This window comes from Limanda limanda, chromosome 10 (assembly GCF_963576545.1).
Source record: "Limanda limanda chromosome 10, fLimLim1.1, whole genome shotgun sequence".
Taxonomy (NCBI): Eukaryota; Metazoa; Chordata; class Actinopteri; order Pleuronectiformes; family Pleuronectidae; genus Limanda; species Limanda limanda.
In genome coordinates, this window is record NC_083645.1 from 18,400,741 (window position 1) to 18,428,208 (window position 27,468).

Below are 27,468 nucleotides of genomic sequence, written 5' to 3' on the forward strand. Positions count from 1 at the left end.
TCTTTGATCTTAGCTTTTGTCAGCAACAGACTGGCCAGCCTTTTGTCCAGGTGGTCTTAATTCACACTTTCCCTGGCGCTTGTCCAGGATCAGGTGTTCATGGTAATTTGTTCCCACAACCCACATGTTGCTTGTGTTTATATTATATAAGACAGATTCCCATGGTTGCATAACCTTAATATTTTACAGACACTTTAATAGTCACTCAAATTAAAAGCAGGAGTATCTTCACTTGCGGGTGAAATGAAATATTCAGTTTTCACTGGATACTTTAACCCTTGACGCTGGATTAAAGGGGAAAACTGAAAGATGAGAACCATCACAGGATGCCACATTAAAAGGTGCAACTTGTCTGGGAGTTCACATCTTTGTTCAAAATACTGCACCCTAGCTCTCCACCTTGCTCCGCCTACGGTATCCCAATAATCACCTGTTTGGTTGAAATAAGTGATAGGTAAAACAAAGTTGTGATAGTGGGTGAGCAAAGAATCTAAGATATAACATCTAACAGCTGAGGTAGGACTAAGGACATACACTTTATTACGTACTTTGATTTGTTCAATAGCTTATATCCGTCATATCTTTATCGTCTAATTAGCTTGTCTATTCAGGGTTAGATGGATAACATGTTTGAGGATGAGAGAGTTGGAGGCAAATAAGAATGTAGTTGCTCAGGCTGAATCCGGCTTTGTTTTTATTATGATCCTCCAGCACGTGTGGTTGTCCACCCCATGACTAAAGACTCCCTGCGTGTATGATGTCACAATAGAAATTTAGGTCAATGAGAAAACAGCGTCGGCTTTTTGGAGACTACACATGGATTTTGCAAGACCAAAACATTTTTTGTGTACTTCTTTGCAGTTGGCCCTGGAAATAACTTCTGTCTCGGGTGAATCTTTCACAAGTGGACAGCTCTAAGTACAGGTGTGAGTGTATCCGAGACGCATCGAGGACACTTTTGAGATCTGATCACTCAGACCTTAATGCGTCATCGCAAATGTCTTGGGCTCCAATTCATTTCTCATGTAGTGTTTTTTAAGGTCCCAAAGACCACTCTGCAAAGAAAAATTATAAAACAAACGAGGGCGGAAAAATAATTGCAGAAATTAAAGCTGTGGGCTGCTTTAGTTTTATCATGAACTGAAAGTGATTTTACAATAAATTGGATTTTTTTGTGGTCCCTTTCACAATACCAACACTAACTGCCAGATGTTGGTGTCCTATTCCTTTTATTTAATTGTAGAGCTCAACAAATTTGGGGGGAAATCTAAGCAAACATTTCCCAATAAAATGAAAAGGATGTAAATGTATGACACTCTGCACTTTTACGGTAGTTACGTCATGATGTGTAATCACAGCCTCGGGTTACTTCACAGACAGAAGAATGAACCCAGTGACTCTCCCACAGTGCAGGAAACACATTCTAAATTCAGAAAAAGGAAAACAATTCCTTCGTTCAATTCAGTTCGGATTTATTGATACATCATCACAATAAACACAGCATATTCTCAACTTTACATAGTAAACAATATTAATGTGAGAAACTCAACAGTTTTCACAATGAGCAAGAACTTGTCGATTTCCTGCCTGGCTTTCCTCTCTGCTTTCCTTGGTTGTCGTATATACTTTTTGAGATTTGTGTGAGGAGAACTCCTGTTAGCTCTGACAATAACCTTGCTCCCTTGCCTTCCTCTGTGATTCACTGTACCTACCATTTATGGAAGTGGAATTCTCCAGCCACCTAATATTGAGGCGACCTCTTTTGTGACTCTGGCTCCTGATCCGGTTGCTGAAGTGGTCTCTCTTTCAAACATTCTACTTGTGTGTGTCTGCGTATATAGTAGGTGTGTGTGTGTGTGTTTGCAAGAAAGTGGCTCAACCCTGTAGTTCTGAGCACAGCATTTTTCCTCCTGGCTGCTGACATTTATTACTTGTTTATCTTTGGCAAGTGACCACCTGGGAGGGAAGAAATTAAGTTACAGTCCCCACACAATCACCATTTTGGCCCGTCGACCCTTGCCATACTTTTCTTTGTCCCCTGACTGAATTATTGGCTTGTGCTCAACAGTTTCCTGGTAGAGTGCTTTTCAAGTCTTTCTTTTTAATGTTCTGCACCACAGTAGAAATTCTAATCTTTTAATTCTTGACCTCTGAGTGGAATTTGGACCTTTTAAGGCTGGCGAGTTTTTGTGGTCACAAGAAGTCCTTTGTGATCAAAGTGTTGCTGCCTCTGAAATAACAATACACTATTAAACAAGAGCTTTGTTTTCATCGATTTATTTCTACATCCCCGAACTGTGGTTGATTTCTTTGGCTCAACTTCAAGTACTTTTTTTTCTTGTATGATGCACATTTTATTTTCTCAGCCGTTTTAAGAGGTTGGTGGAAGGATAGAGACATGAGCCAAGAAGGAACCAGTTTATTTTTGGCATGGATTTAGAAAAAGGGGTAGTTCCAGGAATATATTTTTTATCACTTTCTTTACCATTGCAACCCAAAACAAATTTTCGCGAATTGCACCTGGAATAATACTTTATTCTTGATTTAAAAAAAACTATTGTAATTTTGCCATGGAGATTGATGGTTGTTTCAATGTGTGACATCTGTTTAAGAGAAGAGAATAGCCAAGAGTTACTAACCACCCTATCCTTTCTCTCTGCACCCTGACCTTTTCCCCATGTCCACTCTCCCCTTCTGCTTTCTCCTCTAGCTCGGCAGAGATGAGAGAAGAGCAGACAGTCGGACTATCAATGTTGGACATCGGACAGGCTCCTCCAATGAGGCCATCATCCCAGCCAAGTTCTGTGATAACAGGATTGTGTCCGCAAAGGTAAGAAGCATGTACCAACCAGTCTGGCCTGACACCAAGAGGAAATTCTTTTACCTTTTTTTTCTCACCAAACCGTGTGCATTCTGATGCCTTCCTTCCTGTATTCCTCCTCCCCCTGCCTGTCCACATGCTTGTCTTCGCTCTCTCAACAGGAGGCGATTATTTGTCCGTCACTGGCTGTAGCAGTGAAATACATGGGTGCTGTTAATGTACTGGCAGGGTGGGCAATTTGGCTGTTTCCCCCTAGGCTCCGATAGATTACACTCCACCCTTGTCCAAATGTCCGCTCTCAGCCCTGTGTCAGCAGCCGGCTCGGGCAGGTGTTGACTGGCTGGCTTCCGAATATGAAGGGTTAAAGTGATGAGGGGAAAGAAGCGGTGTGAGAGTAAGACAACTGAGGATTTATAGTGGTGCAGAGGGTCCCAGTGAGGATGGGCCTATCAATTGGCTCCGGACAGTATGTCAGGGTAAACAGTCCTTAATTACCCTGGCTGTGGGGTTTACGCTCCTCCATGCCTCTGCCCTCCATCATCTTGTTGCTTTTGCACTCTTCAATGACCAATCTCCGCCTCTCCCTCTTGCTCTCGTTGCTACATCACCACACTCAGCCACCCTCACCGCTACACCCCCCTTTTCTCATTACTTTCTCTCTCTTTTCTCTCTGGCAAAATGAGATGGGTCATTCTGCTGCCTCTGCATTTCAACGCTCTCCCCATGTAGACATTCCCCTTCATAAACACTGCCCTATTGCTGTTTCTCTGCAAATGTGTGTGGGTGAGTGTGTGTGAATGAATGCATGGTACTCTAACCCTGGTACTGTTTTGTGGCTCAAAGTTGCTTGCAGGGTATTGTCAAGCCATCTCCGAGTGATTTAAGCAGATAAAAGCGTTGCTTTAGCCGTGATGTTATCAGAAGCCACCTAAAAAAAAGGATGAGAAAAACCCACAGAAACTGTCGCCAGCCTGATAAGTTCATTGGCTCCGCATTCAAGGCAAATTAGAGATAAATCGCTAATCTGAATCAATGGAATACCTGTGGTGCCCCAAGGGCCATCTCCCTGGGCAGTACAAAGAACAGAGACTCCGAGCTATTGAAGTTGCCTTTCCTCTTCCCCTTCCGTAGCTCAGACACACTATACACAAGCGTTTGAATATCGAATGCCTCTAATCTCTCTCCCCTTGCCTTCTTTTCTTTAACCTCTCTTAGTGTGGCTGAGAAACATCAGGTCTGAATGGGAAAAATTATGCAACAAAAAGTAATCAACAAAGTGTAACAGCAGTTTCTGTGACTTACATGCATGTTTTTCTCTGTTTACCCAACACAGTATACGGTTTGGAACTTTCTTCCGAAGAATCTGTTCGAGCAGTTTAGAAGAATTGCCAATTTCTACTTCCTTATCATCTTCCTGGTGCAGGTAAGGAGAGACTGTCTGTTTTCAAACTAAACAACGGTAACTCATTGTCAAATAATGAATTCATAGATGCTTGTTTTGTCTGTTGATCTGGAGCTTCAACAGCTTTTCTTAAGGCTTGCACAGTGCTTGTGTGTGTGGATGTTTTTTTGGGGGGAGGGGTGATTTTTCCATTAAGTACAGATGTAGTGGATTACTGATTGTTTAACATATCTCAATTCTGCTGTCTTACATAGATAGCATACATAGCTAGATAAAAGCAGATGAAATTCAAAACAATTCATCAGTTAATATAATCACACTTATGCTTCAAGGTTAGTCATCAGTGTACATTAATCCAACTTGCTTTGTGTCCAGACTTTTACATTTTGGTATAGGTCCATCTTTCTAAATACATTGTCAATTTAATTTGTTAGCAGGTTATTGACAATTCACATCTTCCAACCTTAGACTATTCTCACTTTTCACTTATTACAATTTTATGTTTTTATCTTAGATGTATATGCAGATTTCATTGGTCTTATACAGTGTTTTTTAAAATTGTCTTTGTATCTGTCATTGTTAACTTATGTTGTGTGTATGCTGCCCTATTCTCATAAGTGGAAACTGCGAGCTGGCGCTGACTAAAGTGTATTGACTGGCATCTTTATTCCCCTGCTTTGTGCTCTCAAGTGACCTCTCCTCTCATCTCCTCTCCTTCTGATCCATGTGTATGGAAAATAACCTCTCTTTATAGCACTTACCTAAACTATGGAAGCAAATAGCCCACTAGTGTAAACAGGTGCTGGTGTTGGGCTTGCTGAGGAGGGATGTCTTCTCTCAAGTCGCATACTGACTGAATTAACTCAGCGTGAGGACTTCCAGAAGCGCAGCACTGTTCTAACTGAGTCCTATCTGCGTGCAGCTTTCACAAATTAATTCCATTAGTCTCAGGTCAATAGCAGATCAATTGCAGTGTTTTTTCCCCCTGGTCCTTTCCACTAGGACTGTCACTGTATCTGATCTTCAGCCCACAATTATTGTTGCCAAAAGAAATAATGAAATCACAACATAAACAGTTTTGGGGAAAAATCTGTCAAAATCATCTTTAACTTTGTTTGTGGTCATTGATATAATGGGTGCTGGATAATTTACAGATTGTCATCATTTATATTATATATGTTAATATCATAGTTATTGTCAATACCTGCCTAACTGTTGTGAGTTTACACGTGAAATTCTCGCAAGCGAATGCAGTACACTGCCTGTTTGCATCACTCACACTAACTGCCTTTTGCTGCGTGTGAGCACAGGGATTATCAGTGTGGGATGTGTGCAGCGTGTTTGTTTGTGTGTGAATGCATTGTATGAATGTGTATGTGCTGCTGCATGTGATGTATGACTCAGTGGGTGTCCTGGGTTTGCTGATGGTGTTTACCCAAGCTGCAGTGTGGTTGGCGTTTCTCCACTAATCCAGCCTCTCTCGAGCGGCTCTTTATCCCAACCACTCAGTCTTTCCCGTGCAGCCTGCTATTATATCATAGAGAGAAGATGAGGAAAAAAGCAGGTAGACGGAGCAGGTAGCACACGCTCATTTTGCATCTCAGACATAGAAATACACCTTCTCACTTTCCCTGAGAGGCTTCATGCAAATTCTCTTAGAACAACCAAATGTCATGCACCGTCTAGCTCTGTCCTCCCCTCGTTTTATCTCCCTCATTGTCATTTGTTCTCTTTCGTTCTGTCTTTCTTTTTCCCCCTTTCTCTCTCACATTCCCCCCCATCTCTCTGCAGCGCTGCACTGCTGACGTCAGCAGCAGGAAGCCCTCTGTAGCTCCGAGTGCCACAAATAGACACAGGCTGATAAAAAAGCACCACTCTCCTATAAATAGCCCTGCATGTCTTTGCTTGAATTTGATAGAATGGGAAGAGAGCGCCGTGAGAGGGCACAAGGCAAAAGTATAGGGGGGGAGAGTGAAAGGGTGAAGGGGTAGGAGGATGCAAAGGCCCACAGAGCTGCCCCGGGAGCCCGGGGACCTGCCTCTGTCACTCATTCTGACACACTTCCCGGCTCAGATGAAGGGCTTTGTGCTGCTCCGCTCTGCTGCTCTGATATCACACCAGCACATCAGCAGCCAAATACAGTTCACGTTGCTGAGATTTTTTTTTTTGGGGGGGGGGGCTTTTCATTTGGTGCAGAGGAGGAAAGTTAGTTTGCCATCTGGAAGTTTGAAGGTGATTGTTGTGAATCAGCAAATATAAACTAACTGAATGTATAGAAACAAACCATATGTTTAGTTTTCGTCAATTGTCTTATTATAACCCTTACTCTTATCCCTAAATGACATAAGTCATTGATTTCATAAGCTATTGTAGTGTGAGATGAGTGTTTTTATTTTAGACACCCAAAAAAAAACACCGCCATATTTTGTCTCTTTTTATAGTCTTCTATTGAGCGCTTGCCATCATAATTGTCATAGAAGTGCCAAAGATGTATAAAAATCAAACAGCTTTTGGGCTGAAAGTTTCGCTTTGTGAAGTCTTCTCTCAAGTTTGGCCATCTGGCTGCTGCTTCAGAGGGACACTCTGTCCTCAGTCCTTTCTGTAGCTTCTGTTTTTCTTTCTGTAGACAAATTTCAATCCAGTCATGTTAATAAGTTTGCCTTTATATTATTATAGACAAATTTGTTGCGCTGCGTTGGTTTCTCTCCAAAGTTCACTGCATCTGTGCTTCAGGAAGTGCTCTAGCTTAAAGGTGTGGTCATGAGAAACCTGTGAAGGGCTTACCTGACTGGGGTAAACTGAGTGTTTCTCAAGAGACATTCAATAATACAGTAGCTATATTGCCTAGAGCGGTGTGCCAGGTGCAGTTTTTAGCCCATACCTCTCTATAAGATCCCTGATGTACGCACACGCACACACACACATTCTCTCACCTCTGGCTCCTGGCTCCTGGCATGTGAGGCTACTGCGGCAGTATTATTACTTTCCCTTCTGTCTCACTGGAATTGCTAACTACTACAAATATAATGCAGAGTCTCCTCTGAATCTGCACTCCTCCAAATGGTCGATGTGCACTAGTCCATCTCGGGCTCGTAATTGATTTATCCTGCAGTTAATTGTAATCACAGTACAGCTTGGGTAGGCTAGCAGCTTACTGCCCTTGTCCTTTATTATGTGTGTGTGTGTGTGTGTGTGGGTGTGTGGGTACAGAATGTAGCTGTATTTATATTTGTATGTGGTTACTGAGATAGCAGCCGGTTTGGTTCATTCTCATTCTGAGCACAGGTGAGGAGAACACCAGAGATTTCTTCAAAACACATCTCTTGCTCTTACACAGCTGATTTCTATCTGGAAGCTTGTTGTGCTTCTGGTCCGAATAACAACAAGCTTAATGTGACGTGTCTGTGCGAGCTGCAATACCCACCCGAGCTCAGGGGGAGACCAGCTTGCATTATACAGGATCAGAAATGCCAGACTAAATCCATCTCATGATGGTTTTAAGGAATACAAAATCACTCATAAGCCATTTGTGCACTGAGGTTTTAGCTGGCAGCCCTGGTCATGTGCTGCTTCTAAACTGCTCGGGATTTACCTGATCACTGGTCCTGTACTTATTCTTGCTATACACAAAAGCAGCTACACAGATTCCCCCTCACCCACAGTGTGCTCCCAACCTTCAAAATGAAATATTGTGAAATCCTACTGATGAAGGAATTTGGGGAATTGTAGGCCTTACAGAAACAGACTACACCCAGCATTCAGAGGGCCTCCACCACCTTCTAACCCATCACCACACACTCCTCCCTCTGTAACCACAGACGCACATGTGCTGCAGTAAGACTTTGTTGTGGTGTAAAGCAGTCAGTGTATAGCCTTTTGGTTTGAAGGTCATATGTTTATCATTAACTTGGCATCTCTCTAAATGGATTTTTTTTCTCTCTCTATAGGTGATAGTTGACACTCCCACCAGCCCAGTCACCAGTGGCATACCCTTATTTTTTGTGATCACAGTAACAGCTATCAAGCAGGTAAGACGCTGCCTCCTGAATAATAATATTAAACATTGAATTGATATTTCCTGTTCTGTCCAGGCCTGGCAACTCGAGAACAAATTACATTTGCAAATGCGTCTGGATCCTCTCAGTTCATTTTCAATTTCCATATAGAGCTATCAACAGTCACAGAACAAACTGTCACAGTGTGTGATCGAAACCTCACACTGTACAGACTTGCGTGGTATATTCCTATTACCTCAGTGCCAATGAGACATGGAGACACTGGCTGCTTGTTATGACTATCTACATTATTTGTATCGTCACAGCTATCCTTGAATCAGGCAATAAACTATTGTTTATAGTAAATCAAATGTCAGTGTAACCTGTGTCCAGAAGCCTGAACAAATGCCACACAGCGACCTTAAGACAGGAGAAATACATAAGAAAAAGTACCTTCAACTAATCACAGCAAAAAATGTAAACCTGGGACGAAGCACGAGGTAAAAGAAGAACGTCTGGAAGCTCTTCACCATCAGTTGTTTACTTTTCTGTTGTAGAAGATATACTGTAGTTAATTTAATACTTTCACAACAGTGAATGCAACAGACGTTGCCAAACCAGTGGCAGTCGTCTTGGTTGCTAATGAAAATGCCTCAGCAGTCCCCCCTTCTCATACATCGTATCAAACCTGCCCCATTTTAGATAAATGGTTCAGGAAGGAGGGAAATGTTTTAAACGCGGCTGGGGGAGACCCATCTGAAAGAGAACACAACCTGAGCTCTATGATTCAGGCTAGCCCTGTCCTCATTTCCTCATATTGTCTGTCATTGCATTATATCCTTCCTCTCCGAATAGAAGACAATATAAGTTCCCTGCCCTCATAACCCCCTTGATGAGATCTTTGTATTAAGTATGTGACAAATGCTCTCTTGGGTTTTGTATTAATGTGCTCTGCTGGTGCATGATTCTGATTTGGGAAAAGATGAAGTAGGCTCTCTGGGAGTGTGTGAAAATGGAGAGATAAAGAAAGAGAGAGAGAGAGCAAGTCTATTACAGCGATACAAATGATCAAGGGGAGTATCTGTTTCTTTGAATCTTTTGCTCCCACAACACAGCTTTAAATGTATTGTTTTAGGTTCAGCTTTTTAGTTAGCACAATAGTGGGCGGACTTCCTTGTGAAAATATATGGTGCGTGCTGATAGCGCTAGACTGCCTTCAGCCAGACTTTGAAGTGGGACACCAAAGTGGTCTCTAGTCTGAACCTATTTTAGTCGGGCAGAAGTGAACTGTATAGATCAACAGACCATCTGCAGAAGGCCCTCCCTCTTCTTTCACCTCTCTCGTCCACCTGGCATAATTTCTCTGCATCAATCAACCAGACTTTCTCCTCCTATCACCTCTGCTGGTAATCCTAAATTCTGGCTCTAGCTCCGCCTTGGCATCCACTGTGGTCTCCCTCTGCATCTCTGCACCATTGCCTCTATCTCCATTACTATATTTAAGCACTTATGAAGTCTACACTAGGCTTTGTGCCCTATGCTGCTGCAGCCCCATGAATTTTTTTTTTTTTTACCCCACTCAGTATTCTTTCATGATATACTATTCCAGTGCAATGCTGAACCATTCTGCTGCTGCAGGCAGTCTTTTTTTTCTTTACAATGCGATGAAATGCAAAATAAAGATTATATCATACACATAAGTTTTTCTTAATGTCTCACACTCTTCTGTTGATTGACAGCGTGAAGGTGTGTAAGTATGTCACATGGATTCTGTACTTTTTGTTGTACTGAGAATAACACACTGATTTTGAAATGTTGCCATAGGGCTATGAGGACTGGCTACGGCACAAGGCTGACAATGAGGTGAATAAGTCCCCAGTGACAGTGCTAGAGGATGGCCGCAGGATACGGAAGGAGAGCGAGAAGATCAAGGTACCTTTCAGCTGCCACATCTTTGCTTAGATCCACTAGAATGAGTATTTCCTTAGAGACCTGGCTTGTGATAAGATGTGTGCAGCTTGGCATGACCGAGTTTGAGATATATGCACAGGGGGAAAACGCTCTGTCTACTGAACTAATTAGACGTTCAAACATGGTTGTGAGAGTAATTCATTTATCCAGGGTGTACCAAGGTAACAATATTTTCAAAGATGCATGTCTTTTTCAAAAAGCTTAGAAATGCATTAAACACTAATTTCCTATTTAACATGAACCAAGCGACTCCTGCTTGTGTTGAATGGAAACCCGTGCTCAGTGACACCACTGAGAATCAGCATGCAGCTATCAAAACAAAAACAGTCCTGATTTGGACAGCTGCTCTCATCGCAGGAACTCGCATAAACTAACTGTTAGGTACCTCCCATAGTGCTCAAGGGTCAAGTGCTAACCCAACATTATTTTAGCAAACCAAAGAGAGCCAGATTATTTGCACAGTAGTTAAATGTGAGTGGATATTGACTAGTTGTCAGCCAGAGGACTCTGCAGAGATGCTCTTATTACTCTTAATGATGTTCTTTTTTTAAGTAGATGGTTATTTGTTAACACATTAGCTACAACAAATTGACAAGAAATTGTTAGGGATGTGCTTAAAAGAGGTGGGAAGAAGCTATTTGTGAAAGGTATTTAGTGATATTTGTTTGACTTTGGTTGTTTCTTTGATCAGGTTGGAGATGTTGTGGAGGTGGAGGAAGATGAGACCTTTCCCTGTGATTTGATACTGCTGCAGTCGTGCCGCGATGATGACACGTGTTTCGTTACCACAGCAAGTCTGGATGGAGAGTCCAACCATAAAGTAAGATGTACTGCTTTACCCTTTTTTGATAACAGCATGGTTAGAAACTCAGGATTTAGTTATTTCTTAATTAATAGGGACGTATATGGATTCTAGAGACAGTGAAACAAGACAGAACTATTGACAACAGGGAAAGTCATAACATTATAAATCAAAATAGAGTAATGTTAAGTTTTCTAAAGTTGCATATTTCAGCCTTGCTTTGAAGAAAGTTCAAAAGGTGAAGGTTCCTTTTAGTGTCAAATTATCTTGGAATCTTTAGTCTTCCTGTTTTGTGTAATTTTGTGTCTTTGTTTGACACAGGAAGCTAAAATGTTCACTTGACCGAAGTCAGATCGTGCTCACAACTCAAACACTGTCTCTTCCCCCCTTGTCCAGACACACTACACAGTGCCAGACATAGAGAAGGATCTGGAATCTCTCAACGCCACCATCGAGTGTGAACAGCCACAGCCTGACCTTTACAAGTAGGCACTCATCATACAGTCCCAGAGGATTTACACTACAAGAAAACATTGCTTGTCGTTTGTTGGGAGAAGGATTAACTCCTTGCCAATAGAAAATGTTCCATGTGACTCTAATACTAACTGATAGATTAATTGGAGCTGTGTTGGTAAGACACTGTGTACTCTTTGTTTGGTTGGTTTCATAGTTGCAATTTAAAAATTTGTAGATTATTTACTGTAGTCTTTGGGTTGCCTGGCACGGATGGAGCTGATTCTTATTCACTTGTAGAAATCTCATCTCAGTCAACAGCCAGCCTTTGGCTCCCTCTTTGGGCAAGGACTTTAAATATAATCATCTGGCCAGACCTCATAATGCTGTTTGAGATGTGCTAAGTAAGCCATGGTGCCAAATGCTCACTATTCAGACTCAATAAAACTGACAGCAGGCTGCAGGCTAACCACCTGTAATGATTGGCTCCCAAACCCCTGCAACTGCTTTTAGGTGGAGTACTTGAAGTCTTGTGAAGTAAATGACCTCTGAATGAATTTCGATTCCTCAAGTTCACCACTCCACTCTAGTTTTTACAGAGGGAATAATATGCAAAACAAGTTTCAGTTCAATGTACTTTTTAAAAATGACTTGATTTGGGTGATGTTCAGCAGTATGTGTGGGCTTTTGTTCCAGATTTGTTGGCCGAATGCACCTCTACACAAATAACCAGGAGCCTGCAGTGAGGTGAGAACACTCATGCCAAACCGTCTCAGACCACTTTAACTCACAACACAGTTGCTTAAGCACTAATTTGTTTCCCTTTGCATCACCAACAAATCATTATTCCATTGATCATTAATTGCAGACAAGCATTAAAATTAAAACAGGCTTGGCATGGCTTCAGCCACTGCTTCCAAAGCACTCCCACAGGCATTTATCAATGACTGTTTTGTAATGTCCTTACAAACAAATGCCAGTGTCCTTCTCAAGAGCACTGGGACTGTTGTAAGCCCAGACTGCAGTCATACAGTGTATTGTCACTGCGTATTTTAGAGTGGATGCCAACTTGCCTGCCAGGTTTCCATTTGGAAAATAGCAGTGTGTGTGTGTGAATTGCACAGATTCTGTTTGACTGAATTGTCTCATGTACTGATGTGATTGTGCAGGTCTTTGGGCCCAGAAAACCTACTGCTGAAAGGAGCCACTTTAAAGAACACTCAGAAGATCTTTGGTGAGTCAACTGATATTTACGTTATTACAATAACTTACAGCAAATTAGTGAAGATGGCTTAGTATCTAAAAACTAGTCCCTTTTTCTTTTTCTTTTCTCTCTTGCCTTCTCAAGGTGTTGCACTTTACACTGGCATGGAGACGAAGATGGCTCTCAACTACCAGGGAAAGTCTCAGAAACGCTCTGCTGTGGAGAAGTAAGCACATCAAGAAAAGGTGTAAACAAAAAAAATTATGTGATTCATCTTTGATAGTCACTAATGATATCTCTTATGTTTTCAGGTCGATCAATGCGTTCCTTCTTGTTTACCTTTGCATATTGGTGAGCAAGGCCCTAGTGTGCACGACACTTAAGTATGTGTGGCAGGGCAAACCCGGACAAGATGAGCCTTGGTACAACGAGAAAACCCAGAAAGAGAAGGACACCAATTTAGTGAGTACACATTTAGTAACCTGCCTGTCCTTCTAGAGCCAATGACTTGTAAGTCGGTGTCTGCAAGCCTCCAGTATTGTTTACACAGTCAAAAATATCTTAGATTATTTCTAGTACCATTTATCATCTTTTCTGATGTTAGCAGCTGGAAGTGAAATAAATTAAGTAATACGTATCTTGAGCTTCATGGGGATTACCCCTGCTGTGAGAAGAATAGCTAATGGGTGTTGCTAACATTGCATCAGGATATTATCATGTGTATAATGGAAAATACGGATCCTCTGGTGAGTTGTGGTTCTAACTTCTGGGAGGAAAGCTCCATCCACCGTGTTAAAGAGTTTTACATGCCCTTGCCTATTAATCAGCACCAGTAAAACTCTTCTCAGCAAAATAGCCACTGCAGACCCATATTGCGACATGGTCCATTTCATTGGTTGTTAACCCTCTGCCCTGGCCTTCAATGAACTGCGAACATGGTGATAAAACATTGTGATTGCATCAAGTTTTGTTGTTCGGGCAATATAAGATTACTGATTCCAAACTGAGGCACTCAAGGATTTTATCCACAAGGGGGGTAATGTAGCGAAAGGTCAACCATGCCGGCAAAACTGTCCTGTTTGCTTTAATTTAAGTTGTAGCTAAAGTGGTGCATTACCTGATGACAGCGTACTGTTTAACAATGTGATTTATTGATCACAGATCACAGACATTTAATCTTTATTTAACAACAATTTAATCTTAGTTATGACTGTCTTATTGCTTAATGAATCAATGGGCTCATCCTTCCTTTCAGTAAGGTGCCGTGTTCTCAGGTTTGAATTATAAGATCAACATTTAAACATATGCCTGTGTTCTCTTTTTTCTCCAATAGTACCTTAAGATGTTCACCGACTTCCTGTCCTTCATGGTGCTCTTCAACTTCATCATTCCAGTGTCCATGTACGTGACGGTTGAGATGCAAAAGTTTTTGGGATCCTATTTCATCACATGGGACCAGGACTTCTTTGACCCAGAAATCGAGGAAGGGGCCCTGGTCAACACTTCGGACCTCAACGAGGAGCTGGGCCAGGTCAGGAATGGACTACAGAAAATCATTCATTTAAATGGCAAAAATGTGTATCTAGCAGGAAATAGATTTTTGTAAATTCGGCATTCCCAATAAAAACAGCTTATTTTAATTGACCTTTACAGTCAATGAAAAATTCAGAGGAATGACATTTATAAATAAATATATCAAAAATAAGTAATTTAAGAAAGTATTTTTGCACTTAAATCACTCTTATATAATACAACCAAAGGCACTATTTAAAAGTTTCTGTAATAAGCGAAAAGGGTCATTTTAATTCAATACTTTATTTGTTAATAAAAGTTAAATTGTCGGGTAAGATTGAGTCAAGCAAAAATATCGTTTCAACACCAATCATAACTGTTCAACTGTAAAACATAAGCTGCTTATGATAACATTAGCTTGCTGTGCTATGCTATGCTAGCGTCTCTATTTTATGGCACCTATACTGCTGCCATACATCAGTCACACTTGGTTTGCAAAATGATTACCTCAATCAAAGCTGATGCTTCGTTAAACTGATTAATGCACAGCAATTCTCTCTGGAAGTGATTTCTTATTCTTATTGTTGGAACCTGTTAAAAGGGAACCTGAATGTTTATGGCATTGGAAGAGTCTGTCATGTATTTTGATCACGTTTCCTGCAGGTGGAGTATGTCTTTACGGACAAGACGGGCACCCTCACTCAGAATAACATGGAGTTCATCGAGTGCTGCATCGACGGCTTCCAGTACAGATACCAAGACGCAAGCTCAGAGGTGGACGGTCCCTGTGTCACAGATGGACCTCTGAACAAACTACAGCAGAAAGCTGGCAGGGTGGGTGTTGTGGTGTCCCTCCATCTGTTGTAAAAGTCACACGAGCAGCAACATATGCTCATTGCATAGATCGCTGCTCAGGAAGGCCCTTCTCAGCTCACCCATGTATTGTCCCGTTTGACACGTCAACATATGCACTTAATATGGAGGAGGAGCAAACTGGCTGTGCGCTCTTGACACGAGCACCTGATTACACTTCAGAGGCTGTTATACTTTAGCATGTCCTGTATGTTTACAGTTCAGAGGTCAGTTTAATAAAATTGTTGTATATCCATGGATTTAAACTCCAGCTACTGTTTATGGCTCTATGTGGGTCTGTAAATGTATTATGAAGATATTAAATGATTGATATTTTTTTTAAATGAAATTGTTATAGTTATTATTTATGCATTTAAAAAAACAACATCATACGCTGTATTTTGACTGTATTAAGCCATGTTCATGTTGTGTTATCAGGAGAGGGAAGAGCTGTTTCTGCGAGCCCTGTGTCTGTGCCACACAGTCCAGGTGAAGGAGTCGACAGAGCAGTGTCAAGACCAAGTGGACGGACTGACAGACCAGGTGGATGGCTTAGGGGTGAATGGAGAGGGGATCCATCCACCACAGGAGCAGATAGGCCTCATAGCCTCGTCACCTGATGAAGTTGCTCTGGTCAAGGGTGCCATGAGGTAAGAGATGGTCTATTATGACCAAGTGAGTAAAAATGACGACATAACAGAATATGAATATCACAAATGCATTTTCCAAAATTGGTTTAGGTTTAAATCTCTTAAATACATTAATTAACGTAACACTGATGTGTGACATTTGTGATGATTTGTCTCCATCTGCAGGTACGGCTTCACATTTCTGGGTCTTGAAAGTAAAACCATGAAAATTCGCAACAGGAACAACGATGTTGAAATGTAAGTCTGTAATAATATAGGCAACTTTTTTTTGCCACATTTTTCCATTTACTTTATGCACTATAACTGTAATTTCATTTGTGTACATCCCAAAGGTATGAACTACTCCACGTGCTGAACTTTGACCCAGTGAGAAGGCGAATGAGTGTAATAGTCAGATCCAAATCAGGTGAGCTTGAGAATACGAACTGCTTCATTGCAGGGACTGTGATTGAATACAGGCCCTCAGCCCTCACCACGTTGTGTGTCGGTATGTTTATGTTTGTTTTTTGTCTCTAGGTGATACAATCCTCTTCTGTAAGGGAGCGGACTCGTCCATCTTCCCCCGTGTCAGACAGGAAGAGGTTGAAAAGATCCGCATGCACGTGGAGCGTAATGCAAAGGTCGGTGACTCCAGATTTAAGTTTAGAAGTATGTCCTTTTTTTAATTCAAGGGTCAGATGGCTTTTAATTTAAGATTACAGTGATTTTGAGACAGATTTTTGTTTTCTTTGTTTTGGCAACATGTTTTTAACTGTTTAGGAGGGCTACCGGACTCTGTGTGTGGCCTACAAATGTCTTAATGCAGAGGAGTACAACCAGGCAGATAAAGGACTGAAGGAAGCTAGACTGGCTCTGCAGGACAGAGAAGAGAGGCTCATGGCTGTTTACAACCAATTGGAGACTGGGATGAGTCTGATAGGAGCCACTGCTGTAGAGGATCGGTAGGTGTTCACACAAGGCACAGCACCATACAGTTCACACATATGAATCTACTGAAGTATTTTGTAATGCTGTGTGCTGCTGTTGTCTCTCCTCTCCCCTCCATCTAATTACGGATCAGTGCCAAGATTTTTAGATGTTATAATGCTCTTACATAAAGACATCTCAGAATAGACCATACGTTTGCACAAGACAGAAATAACCTTGGTACAAACTTCCTGTTCTGACTTACTATTCTTAGGAAAGAAAGACGTGTCTGTGTTGTGACACGTTGTTCTGTTTCTATAACCTCAACAGTTGCAGTTGTTTTGCATCAGATGCTTTTACTACATTCCTGGTAGTGTTTTGTCCATTATGCAATTGCTAATTTGTAATTTGTGGTGACAATTAAATTATATAAATAAGTTAATTATGTGGTCCAACAGGCACTCTTCCACAATCCATTGAAGTTTTAAAAATGACATCAAAGTGCCTTTATAAAAATGATATATACAAAAAATTATTTTGAAATATAACCCCTTAAATATATTCCCCACAGCTCCCTCTGACTCCAGTTGAAGTTAGGCTCAACCCTGTTTAAGTAGCAATTTTGCTAGAAAATCAATAGTCTTGCTCAGGATTTGTTTCTGTATCTGACATCTTTCTATTGCTCTTCTCCCCCAGGCTTCAAGAGGAGGCTGCAGAGACGATGGAGGCCCTCCAGGGGGCAGGCATGAAGGTGTGGGTCCTAACGGGGGACAAGATGGAGACAGCAAAGTCCACTTGTTATGCTTGTCGACTGTTCCAGAGAAATACAGAGCTGTTGGAACTAACAGTGCGCACTCTGGACGAAGGCGGAAAGAGGCGTGAGGAACGACTGCATGACCTTTTGAATGAATATCATAAAAAAACTGTGCAGGATGTCCCACCAGCTAAAGCAGGCGTCACAAGGTTGGTTTCTACATTTGTAGACATGCTCTTATTTAACACAATCGTTCTAAATCTAACTGTTGATAGAAACGTGTAACCTGTTTCCTCTTCTCTGTGTTAAAGGAGCTGGTCTTCATCAAACCAGGACTATGGTTTTATCATAGATGGAGCTACTCTGTCCATGGTGCTCAACCCCTCCACTGAGTCCAACGCAAAACTCTACAAGAGCCTGTTCCTGCAGATCTGTCAGAACTGCACAGCTGTTCTCTGCTGCCGCATGGCTCCTCTACAAAAGGCACAGGTCAGAACTATCGGTTAAGATGTGGAAAATATGTATTCCTTAAATAATTGAAAAGACTATTTTTACAGTGAATATTTGGCAGCTTCTGAATGTTGCCCCCATTTCTTGCTCCATATACAGATAGTTAAAATGGTGAAGAACTCAAAAGGCAGCCCAATCACTCTTTCCATTGGAGATGGTGCCAACGATGTCAGCATGATCTTGGAAGCTCATGTCGGCATTGGTAAGAAATCACATGATGGAGCTGATTCTGATTAACATATCTATCTTTCATTAATTCAATTTAATGGAGGAATATGTAACGTTTTAGTGAAGGTGACTTCTCTTGGTGTTTCAGGCATTAAAGGTAAAGAGGGCCGGCAGGCAGTGAGGAACAGCGATTATGCCATCCCCAAACTCATGCACCTAAAGAAACTTTTGTTGGCTCATGGGCATCTCTACTATGTTCGCATTGCACACCTTGTGCAGTATTTCTTTTACAAGGTAGGAGGAACAGATGCATCAGTCACATTAACCTTGTATCAGTCCTCGGGCTATGAACCTGCTTAGTGTTTTTGTGCTAAAACCTGAATCTCACAAACAAACTCACCAACTCCCATGATTTGAGCATTATGTGAAGAAGAGACGCAGATTTGATGTTAAACTGATTTTAAGTTGAACTGAGGATAACATTTTTTGAATTTTTTTACCTACATTTTAATTACGTGGTTACTTAGGAATCCTTTTGATGTCTTTTGATGGTTTTTTTTCCTCCCATCAGTGTGAGCCTGTTCTCTTTTTCTGTTTTCCCTGCAGAACCTTTGCTTCATCTTACCTCAGTTTTTGTACCAGTTCTTCTGCGGCTATTCCCAGCAAGTGAGTATGTCCCGAGGCCTTTGAGGTTCAAAGATGTTCTGAACATGAAAGGAGGCGGTGTCCCTTGAATCCACATGTCCTCGAGCTCCTGAATGCCAGGCTCCTTCTTGTTAGACTGCCCCTCCCTCTCTGCCCCCCGGAATGTTTGAGCCCTGTCTGATATGTTTATATATAGAGACTTAGATTTCATACCACTGTTAAATAATTCAGACATATGTCAGCTCTGCCATCGTGGTACATCATACGTGAACAGAATGTGATCAGGGTGGCATGTGTATGGCTTATGTGTGAGTAGTCACACTGTTGAAAACACACTTATTTAATGTGGGGAGCTCATTGATGAATTCACTTGGCTTTAAATTAAGAATGTTTCATGGTACTTTGCTCGTATAAAAACTGCTCCTGACATAGAAATATATTATCAGCTCATTAAATTAATACAAATACTGTCTTTATTAAGGTAATTGATTATGTTTTGGTATGTCTATTTGTAAAAGGTGTGGGTGAATAGGTTATTTCCCCTCATGCCACATGGCCCCCAGCTTAGATCTTTCATAAGTACATGAAAGATGTATATAAGCTTGCCTATAGGACATACTGTATGTAAGTATGAGGGTGTGTATGAGTTTTGTCCTCTCCATAATATTAACCCTTGGTTGCCCCACCCACCCTCCTCCTCCTCCTCCTCCTCCTCCTCCTCCTCCTCCTCCTCCTCCTCCTCCTCCTCCTCCTCCTCCTCCTCCTCCTCCTCCTCCTCCTCCTCCTTACCTTCCCTTGTCCTTCACTCCCCCCTCCTGCTCCCATACTCCCCAGCCCCTGTATGGTGCGGTCTATCTGACGATGTACAACATCTGCTTCACCTCTATGCCCATCCTGGCTTACAGCCTCCTGGAGCAGCACATCTGCATTCAGGATCTGCTGGACAATGCTACCCTCTACAGGTGAACGTGGGAACCATCACTTATCTGCAGTGCACTTCATGGTTCATTGAGTTGTTGTCTTTAAGATCTAGGATTGCTGTTTATGGACTAAAGACTGGATAAATTGATTAGATGGCCGATCATTACCATTGTCTTTAAAGATGAAGGAAAGAAAGTGGAGAACGGTCAAGTGAAGCTGGACATTTCAGCTTGTGTAACACATTTGACTGATGAGCTCTTTTGTACTCTTTTGTCCACCATCTTTAATTTCAATTGTATTGCTGTCACAGTTAAGCAGATATGTCCATGTATATAGAAACTCTAAACCCATTAAAACCACAGTCACCTTAATCTATGTGATGGTGCACCTACTTTTTTTGGTGTCATTAATATTCTCTAGGGCTGCCGCGATTCGTCGACGTCATCGATTACGTCGACGCTGAAAATGCGTCGACGCGTATAAAGTGCGTCGACGCATTTTTTTTTAAACCGCTGGGCACATGCCGCCATAGACTATGCATGCTGCGGCTGGGGCAGCAGTCGCCCCGGCGCACTCCCCTCCACGCAGCCGGAGGCTCGGTGTGCGGCCCGCCTCAAGTTGTTTTTTTTTTTTTTTTTGGGGGGGGGGGGGTCCTCGTCCACGGCGCCTCACGGCGTCGCTGGTGCGGGGGCTTCCTTTCTCTTGGACCGCGGGGCGGTGTCCGTCGCAGGTGCGGACGGCGGCCCGGCGCGGGTCGGGTCCTACTCGCGTCACCTCAGCTACGGCGCCCGCTGAGGGAAAGCTCCGTTCGCGCGGGGGGGGGGCCGCTAGACTGAGTCCCGAACATGTGGACATGCTGACATTCTTACCTTACAACACACATGTCTAACTAACGTTTGAGTTTGATTTTGAGCTGGACACCATTGTTTCTTATACTTTAAAAATGTTGCACTTTGTTTAATATGCAGACCTAACTTTTTTATTTTGATAAGGGGTTAAATAGAAACTTTGATATCTTTTTGAGTTGCACTGCTGACTTAACTTATAAGCCCTCTTTTTTATTTATTTTTATCACGTTGGAGTTGCTAGTTTAAACCTACAGTTTTGCACTTTAATATTTGATCCTTTCTTTACATTTTGTTTTGTGCTGCATTATACGATGACATACAGTTTGTTGTTGTCAAAATAAAATTAATTGAAATGAATGGTCAATTTGATTTTTTTGGAGGAAAATTAGTCGTTTAGATTAATCGACTAATCGATAAAATAGTCGTCCGATTAGTCAATAGAAAAATAGTCGTTAGTGGCAGCCCTAATATTCTCTACTCAAATGTTTTATGCTTTTTATTGAGAGTTTTTTCAAAGAGACATGAAAATAAGTTTGTTCATCTTTCTTGTTTATTTTGTTTTTTAGAGTGATTGCAAAGAATGCCATGTTACGTTGGAGGCCATTCCTCTACTGGACATTGCTGGGAGTCTTCCATGGTTTGCTCTTCTTCTTTGGTGTTCGCTTTCTGTTCGGTAACCCAGCTCTGCAGGACAATGGCCAGGTTTGTTCTCTGATTTAATACACCCTCTAAAGCATAACTGTTAAATTACTTGATGAAGCCTTTTCTCCTAAGTACATTTGCTCATTTGTCTTATTTAAATCCAGGTTTTTGGAAACTGGTCTTATGGAACGATCGTCTTCACCGTCCTTGTCCTCACCGTCACACTAAAGGTAAAAAAAAACAAAAAAACTTCCCTCCCTATTCATCTCATCTAATGAATTGGTGCATCATTATTTCACGTTAACTTTCAGAAAACCGACTTTAGCAAAGTCTTGACAGACATTGAAAGGTGCATTTGTTGACTTTTCTCTGCTTTTTGCTTTAGCTTGCTCTGGACACACGACACTGGACGTGGATCAACCACTTTGTGATCTGGGGATCTCTGGCTTTCTATGTGTTTTTCAGCTTCCTCTGGGGAGGAACAATATGGTTAGAAAACAATTCAAAGTTACATGTCTAATGTTTTCAGTAGTCATTGTAGTTCCTCTATTATGTTTCATTTCTATGTGACCCCTGTGGCTCTTTCAGCCAAGTCAGTGAGTGAGTGTTCTCTTTCCTGCAGGCCTTTCCTGAGCCAGCAGCGTTTGTACTTTGTGTTTGCCAACATGCTGAGTTCAGTGTCAGCCTGGCTGGTGATCATCCTCCTCGTCCTGCTCAGTCTACTGCCAGAGATCCTGCTTGTGGTGTTCCGCAAGAGCCACAGCCCCAACACTCGACAGGTACACACACATTTGCACTCTTCTTCACTTTCTCTCCCTCTTTGTCTGTCTGTTTGTTTTCTCAATGTAACTTAGGTCATCTTTGATATAGTTATGGGAGGGATTTGAATACAATCCTATAAATAAATATTGGATCACTCTTAAGTGCATTGTATTTACAGAGCAATTACACATTTCACACCAGCTATTCTTTAGTTATGTAAACAAAGTGTTTTTCAGCTGACAAATGTATTCACACTCTGATACATGAAGGTACTCGGCTAGCTACTTTGAAAAGACGAGTCTTCAAAAATGTTTTAAAGGAATTGACAATATATATATCTGGTGAAGACCAAGAGATAATGCAACTATTGATGCAGGGACACATGATTAGGACTTTGATTTTTCTCCCTCTGCATCTTTAAGTACAAGCTTTTATGTCCCACTCTGTCTTTTTGTCACTTTAATTTGAGTGAAATGAAGAATACTTTCCCAGATGTATTTGATCATTTCGATTAGCTCCCCATGAGACTAATGGTATTGCCACACAGCTGGAAATGTTTGGGATTATACGTGTGCGTTTGTGAGTGTTCCTCACAACAAATTGTTTTATCTGCAAAAGACAGCAAAAAATATATATTGTACAATCTGTACTTATTACAATGCATATGTGTTCATTTTTATTTCTTTTTTAATGTATCAGTAAGTTAGCAAAGTGGCAGAATCAATCAAAAGATGCATAGAAATTTACCAATCTTGTTCGTGTCAACAGTCCACAGAATAAATTATGGTTGTTATTGTATTTTAGAACATCATCGCCTTTAATCTATTTTTCTCCATTATTTTTTTTACTCATTTCTAACTTTGTTTTCTAACAAGTGCTACTGCTTTGGTCCTCTCACTCTGTCTCACCCTCTTCTATCTCCTCTCTTCCCCTCTGGACCTGCCTCCCTAAAGATGAAACATCGCCTTCCTTCCTCGGGGACGTCCACTATCTTCATGTTGTCGCAGACCGCCAGCACTCACAGCTTCTCGTGGAGTGACTGAGGTCTTTCTCTCTTTCTGTCAGCTCTTATACTTGAGACTGTTCCTGCAGAGTTTTCGGTGTCTGCCAGTCTTGCTTGTTTCCTACCTGTTGTGTCCTTTCTCTCCCACTGTTAGACTCCTTCCTTCCCCGCTGGTGTTCTGTAGTTGTTTACAGTCCCCACTCAGTAGGAGGGATTAGCTCAGATTAATCAGATTATCATTACTTTTACTATACCTACTTTAGGAATGCCATCCTTGGAAATCTTTAAATCTTGACTTAAATGCTTTCCTTTAAATCTATGTTTATGAAAATTGGGATGTGCCCTGCTCTGACAGCAGTGTGGAGTAGGACCATGTGTCCATGAAAGCGTGCAGTCAGTCTTCCATCCTTGTCTGTCCAGTTGTTTCAGTCAGTCTCCTCCCAGCTGCCTGTGCTGCTCCAGTGCCTGCTGCCTCCGCATGTCCGGTTAGATGAATGCAGCACGTTAAAACAACCAAACTTACCTGCATGAGGCTCAAGTAAACCTCATCCTAGACCCTCACCACAATCCCTGCAGGCCACTGCATTTTGTTGCTGTGTGTGTTTGTGAGTGAAAGTGTGTGTGTGTGTGTGTTTGTTTGTTTGTTTTCTGTACATTCCTCTGCCAAATTTGCAAGTATAGTCATATTCAAGAAATCTGGAAATTATTAATGCAAGGAGAAGGTATCCTGAAAAGGCAGCCGGACTAAATTTCATCATCAACTTGTCCAGTTTTTGAGTCTTTGTATGTTTGTTCCCTGTGTATGTCTGTAAGTGTGCAGGAGACAGAGAGACAAAGTATGTGTGGTTCTCTCAGTGTAGTGATGTCATTGGTGTCTCTTGCCTCACCCTTCCAGAAGAAGCTGGTTCAGTCGAGCGTGGGGGGACTCCAGTCTCCCCGGTCTTCAGCCAGACCCCTGCTCATGAGAACCTTTTCTGATGAGTCCAATACTGTCATTTAAGCAGGTACCAGTCCATCTTCAGGCCATTTAAGCCAATCAAAGCCTTTTTCTCCCAACCAACCTCTCCTGCACTCTTGGACCCTAACTCCGGGTTTTAACAAGACAATCAGGCATAATGACAAACCGGTCACATCCAGCAAGACCCACTGTGTGTTGTGTAAGCTGCCATTGGCCGGCTGAAGAGAGGCACTTTTTCAACATCAGTCCCATGTTTTGTGTTAATATATCTTTGGTTAAAAAAGACAAATGGTGCATTTCTTTAATATGAATGCATGACTAGGCCTAATATTGCAGATTAATCTTTTTTTTTGACACCTGCTCCCTTCAGCCTCCCTTTGAACCCCAGCTTACCCCCTGCATGTGCTTTTAAAAACCCAATTTGGATCGTTTTTATATTCAGTCCATCTCGGAAGACGAAGAACTGTGGCGGTCTCAGTTAGTGGGACTTTTTTCTTTACTGACTATAACCCCAATGTGATATTCTTGTTCTGTTTGTAACGTGGTGGTTCTCTCACGCACGTTTCGTCCTGTGTGCACGTCCACACCTGTGTTGGTGGTTGTCATCTGCTTAAGCTCTTGGAAAATGATTGATGTATTTTGTGAGTGCTGAGCATGATGTGATGCTGTCTAACCTCAGGCTGAATGCAGCTGCATTAACCACAGGGGGTAAACCGCAAAATGAATGGAAACACCAAGACAAAATACTTTAGAAACTGCAGCAGGTCTATATGGGGAAAAGTTGTTCCCATTTAATGTGTTATGTAATAAATCATACGAATATATACACAGAAAAGGTGAAAGATACATTATGAACTATTCCAACAAATTCATTCAATTCATTCCAGCTGGTAGAAAAAAATTTCCAAATCCACTTTTATCAACAGTTTTTTATCAATGAAGACAAAAAGGGCAGAATCTGTGTTCATTTATTGGCTGATGTTTTGGTCTGAGTGAGCAAACATCACAATCACAGCACTGCCTCTGCCCTGTTTGACTCCTATGGAATAAATACAGATTCATTAAGAACAAACTTATCTTAATTAATCATTAAAAAACATATAATTGTACAGTTTTGTGGTTTATGATTTATTTTTTTGTACTCATTATTGTTTATATTACGTTTCCATGGCTAAATGATAAGGATAACTATGCAGAAGTGTTGAACGTCTTAAGGTGTTTTCACATTTTCTGTGCTACCTCCTGTTCACAGGTCTGAACACTGTTCACAATGTCTTCTCATCACTGTCCAGGGCCACCGACATCTGTTGATTAGCATTAGCTCAAAGCTTTTTGCCGCTGCTTTCACTGTTTAACCTTCATTTCTATCCTCCCTGTAGCTCTCAGATGGTCGCCTCCTACAAACATCCAGGTAAACCACAGAGATGAACCCGACCTTCTTCTCAATGTGCATGTTTGGCTTCAACAGATCAATACGGATGATAAATTATAATAATATAAAGTAAAATGTGGGTGCTTACCATTTTTTTTGATTTGTGGTGATTTCAAGTTGTCTCGTCCTCTTTTCTCTCGTTGGAACAAGCTTCTAATTCTAATGTGCTTCTAACACAGATGTTGAATCTTTCTGCTTCTCTGTTTTCCAGAATGCACCAGTCTCTCTAATATCGCACAAGCATCTGATGAGTGTGAGTCAAAGGCAGCAAGGACTCACAACAACAGTGGCATCTGCCACATTCAGGATGTCGTGCCAGTTGGGTCGGAGCTGACCTGAAAAAAGGAGGAGAAGAAGAAAAGGAGGAAAAAATCTGAAGAAAAAGAGAGATGCTGACTGGGGGGTGGGATGTAAAGGGATTAAGCAGCCTTTTGACTTGTGTGTTTCTGCTCCGTCCTTCTCTGCTCAATCCCAAAATCTCCTAAGCCCCCCCACGCATGCCTGCAGAGCAGTGCCCTGCATAATTTTCTAAGATATCTAATAAGATGCCAGGCATGAGTTTTCTTTCTTTTTACTCCTTTTTTTTTTAAATACTAGCTTCCAATTGAATGCATACACTTCTGCCTTGTCAGTAGCTCTATCTAACTGCTGTGTTTTAACAAGCAGTTGTGATATCCACTCCAAGAATGGTTCACCTGCATGAAAGAAGGCTCAAAAGAAAACTTTGCTCCACTGATGTTCAGTCACTGTGTCCTAAGTTTTTATAAAGACACAACGATCCCTTTCTCACTAGTTACACTTTAAAAAGGTTATTCTACTTTACAGTTAAAACGCTTTCAATGGTTATTCTTATCTTGTGTTCCAGAAAATATTCTCATCCACGGGTTCAAAATGAAGAATTTACTGAATATGATTTCAATCCAGCTCAGAGCTGCAAACGGTTTTCAGGACGAGCTAAAACAGACCATGTTACCACTCAATCCAAAAAGTGTGTGTGTGTGTGTGTGTGTGCGCGCATGTGAATGATTGAGAGATAGATTAGAGACAACAAAGCCTATTCTGGCAATGAAACTATGCCTCCATCCTCAGAGATAATTTAAGAGAGTCCAATTTAGATGAGATATTTAATATATGTGTTGTACTGTATTTAATTAAGAGATGTATGACAGCATCTGCTCAAAGCCAAAAAAAAGATGAACCTAATATGATTCGATTCTGTGACCTGGAAGTGACCACTTGTCGTGTGTCCTGTGCAACTTGTACTGGTTGAGAAAAGTGAGATATGTCTGTGTGTGTGTGTGTGTGTGTGTGAAGAGTACCGGAATTACTTGAACCTGGTTGATGTAGTTCGGTCGGACGGTTCCTGCACTATTGAGGATCGTTTCTTCATTGCGTAGACAGCACATGTTTATTCAGTATGTCTGAACATACGCATGCACATATCTGATGGCTGAGAATGTTACACACACAGTCAACACACACGTCGTACACTCAATACACACATGCACTAGAGCCTAAATGAGGTATTTACTGTATGTTCATTAATCCATCATTTAGTTCATGTACTTCTTCTCGGTCACGCTGAAGTTGGGATGTAAAGAAAACCAACTCCAGGCCGGCAGAGTCGTCATAGTTTCTGGTCGCGTGAGGCAACCCACTCTGTCCTCTTCCTTGTTTGTGGACTGTTCGACCTTTAACCTCTTCTGTGTAGTGCTTCATACATTCCATTCCAACTTGCCATTGTGTCAAACTCTTCGAGATACTGCTTTGAAATGCTTTGTTTTTTTCTTCACGGATGCGTATTGTCCATTTGCCATATTTATTGTTAAGTGTAATTTTACTCACAAAGGTTATATTTTATTATGTAAGTCTTTTTTTTTTTTTTTTTTTATTGGCGAGGAGTGCTCAGCTTTGTCGGTCGTTTGAGTTTTGCCTGTGTTACTCCAGCCCTGATGTCAGCCCGTGCCAATCCCATGATTGTCTTTGTCATATTTTCAAAGACAGGCAGCCCCCCCCCCCAACCCACACTCCCAACATCCAAAAGTCGGCCTCTGAACCAGTGCCACTCCTTGTGCTCAGTGATATAACTCTTGGTTTAAACAGATTATTGAGTAATTGTCACTACAATGATACGAGAGTTTTGTTACAGAATCTATCAGTATGTTGATTTGAAAGTTTAAAAAACTCCAGCACAATACTGTTTAGTGCTGGTCTTGTATTTCGCTCCACTGATTGTAGCCTGACTTATCTGATACGG

General features: G+C 41.5%; 1 protein-coding gene across 1 annotated transcript in view; it reads left to right on the forward strand.

Annotated features, from left to right (window-relative positions):
* The window catches only part of atp11c (ATPase phospholipid transporting 11C), a 38,639-nt gene extending 11,399 nt beyond the window's left edge, over nucleotides 1–27,240 (forward strand). The window contains exons 2-30 of the mRNA XM_061080174.1: nucleotides 2,711–2,830; nucleotides 4,155–4,244; nucleotides 8,171–8,251; nucleotides 10,043–10,150; nucleotides 10,881–11,009; nucleotides 11,388–11,476; nucleotides 12,141–12,191; nucleotides 12,614–12,678; nucleotides 12,793–12,874; nucleotides 12,960–13,110; nucleotides 13,982–14,179; nucleotides 14,824–14,994; nucleotides 15,451–15,662; nucleotides 15,828–15,899; nucleotides 15,995–16,068; nucleotides 16,179–16,282; nucleotides 16,422–16,603; nucleotides 17,265–17,531; nucleotides 17,634–17,811; nucleotides 17,932–18,034; nucleotides 18,149–18,294; nucleotides 18,607–18,666; nucleotides 19,480–19,607; nucleotides 20,981–21,116; nucleotides 21,221–21,286; nucleotides 21,442–21,545; nucleotides 21,679–21,835; nucleotides 25,159–25,190; nucleotides 25,423–27,240. Coding sequence (XP_060936157.1) covers nucleotides 2,711–2,830; nucleotides 4,155–4,244; nucleotides 8,171–8,251; nucleotides 10,043–10,150; nucleotides 10,881–11,009; nucleotides 11,388–11,476; nucleotides 12,141–12,191; nucleotides 12,614–12,678; nucleotides 12,793–12,874; nucleotides 12,960–13,110; nucleotides 13,982–14,179; nucleotides 14,824–14,994; nucleotides 15,451–15,662; nucleotides 15,828–15,899; nucleotides 15,995–16,068; nucleotides 16,179–16,282; nucleotides 16,422–16,603; nucleotides 17,265–17,531; nucleotides 17,634–17,811; nucleotides 17,932–18,034; nucleotides 18,149–18,294; nucleotides 18,607–18,666; nucleotides 19,480–19,607; nucleotides 20,981–21,116; nucleotides 21,221–21,286; nucleotides 21,442–21,545; nucleotides 21,679–21,835; nucleotides 25,159–25,190; nucleotides 25,423–25,441 — 3,375 coding nt within the window. The 3' untranslated portion in view covers nucleotides 25,442–27,240. The remainder of the gene's footprint in view (nucleotides 1–2,710; nucleotides 2,831–4,154; nucleotides 4,245–8,170; nucleotides 8,252–10,042; nucleotides 10,151–10,880; nucleotides 11,010–11,387; nucleotides 11,477–12,140; nucleotides 12,192–12,613; nucleotides 12,679–12,792; nucleotides 12,875–12,959; nucleotides 13,111–13,981; nucleotides 14,180–14,823; nucleotides 14,995–15,450; nucleotides 15,663–15,827; nucleotides 15,900–15,994; nucleotides 16,069–16,178; nucleotides 16,283–16,421; nucleotides 16,604–17,264; nucleotides 17,532–17,633; nucleotides 17,812–17,931; nucleotides 18,035–18,148; nucleotides 18,295–18,606; nucleotides 18,667–19,479; nucleotides 19,608–20,980; nucleotides 21,117–21,220; nucleotides 21,287–21,441; nucleotides 21,546–21,678; nucleotides 21,836–25,158; nucleotides 25,191–25,422) is intronic.
* The last annotated feature ends 228 nt before the right edge of the window (nucleotides 27,241–27,468 follow it).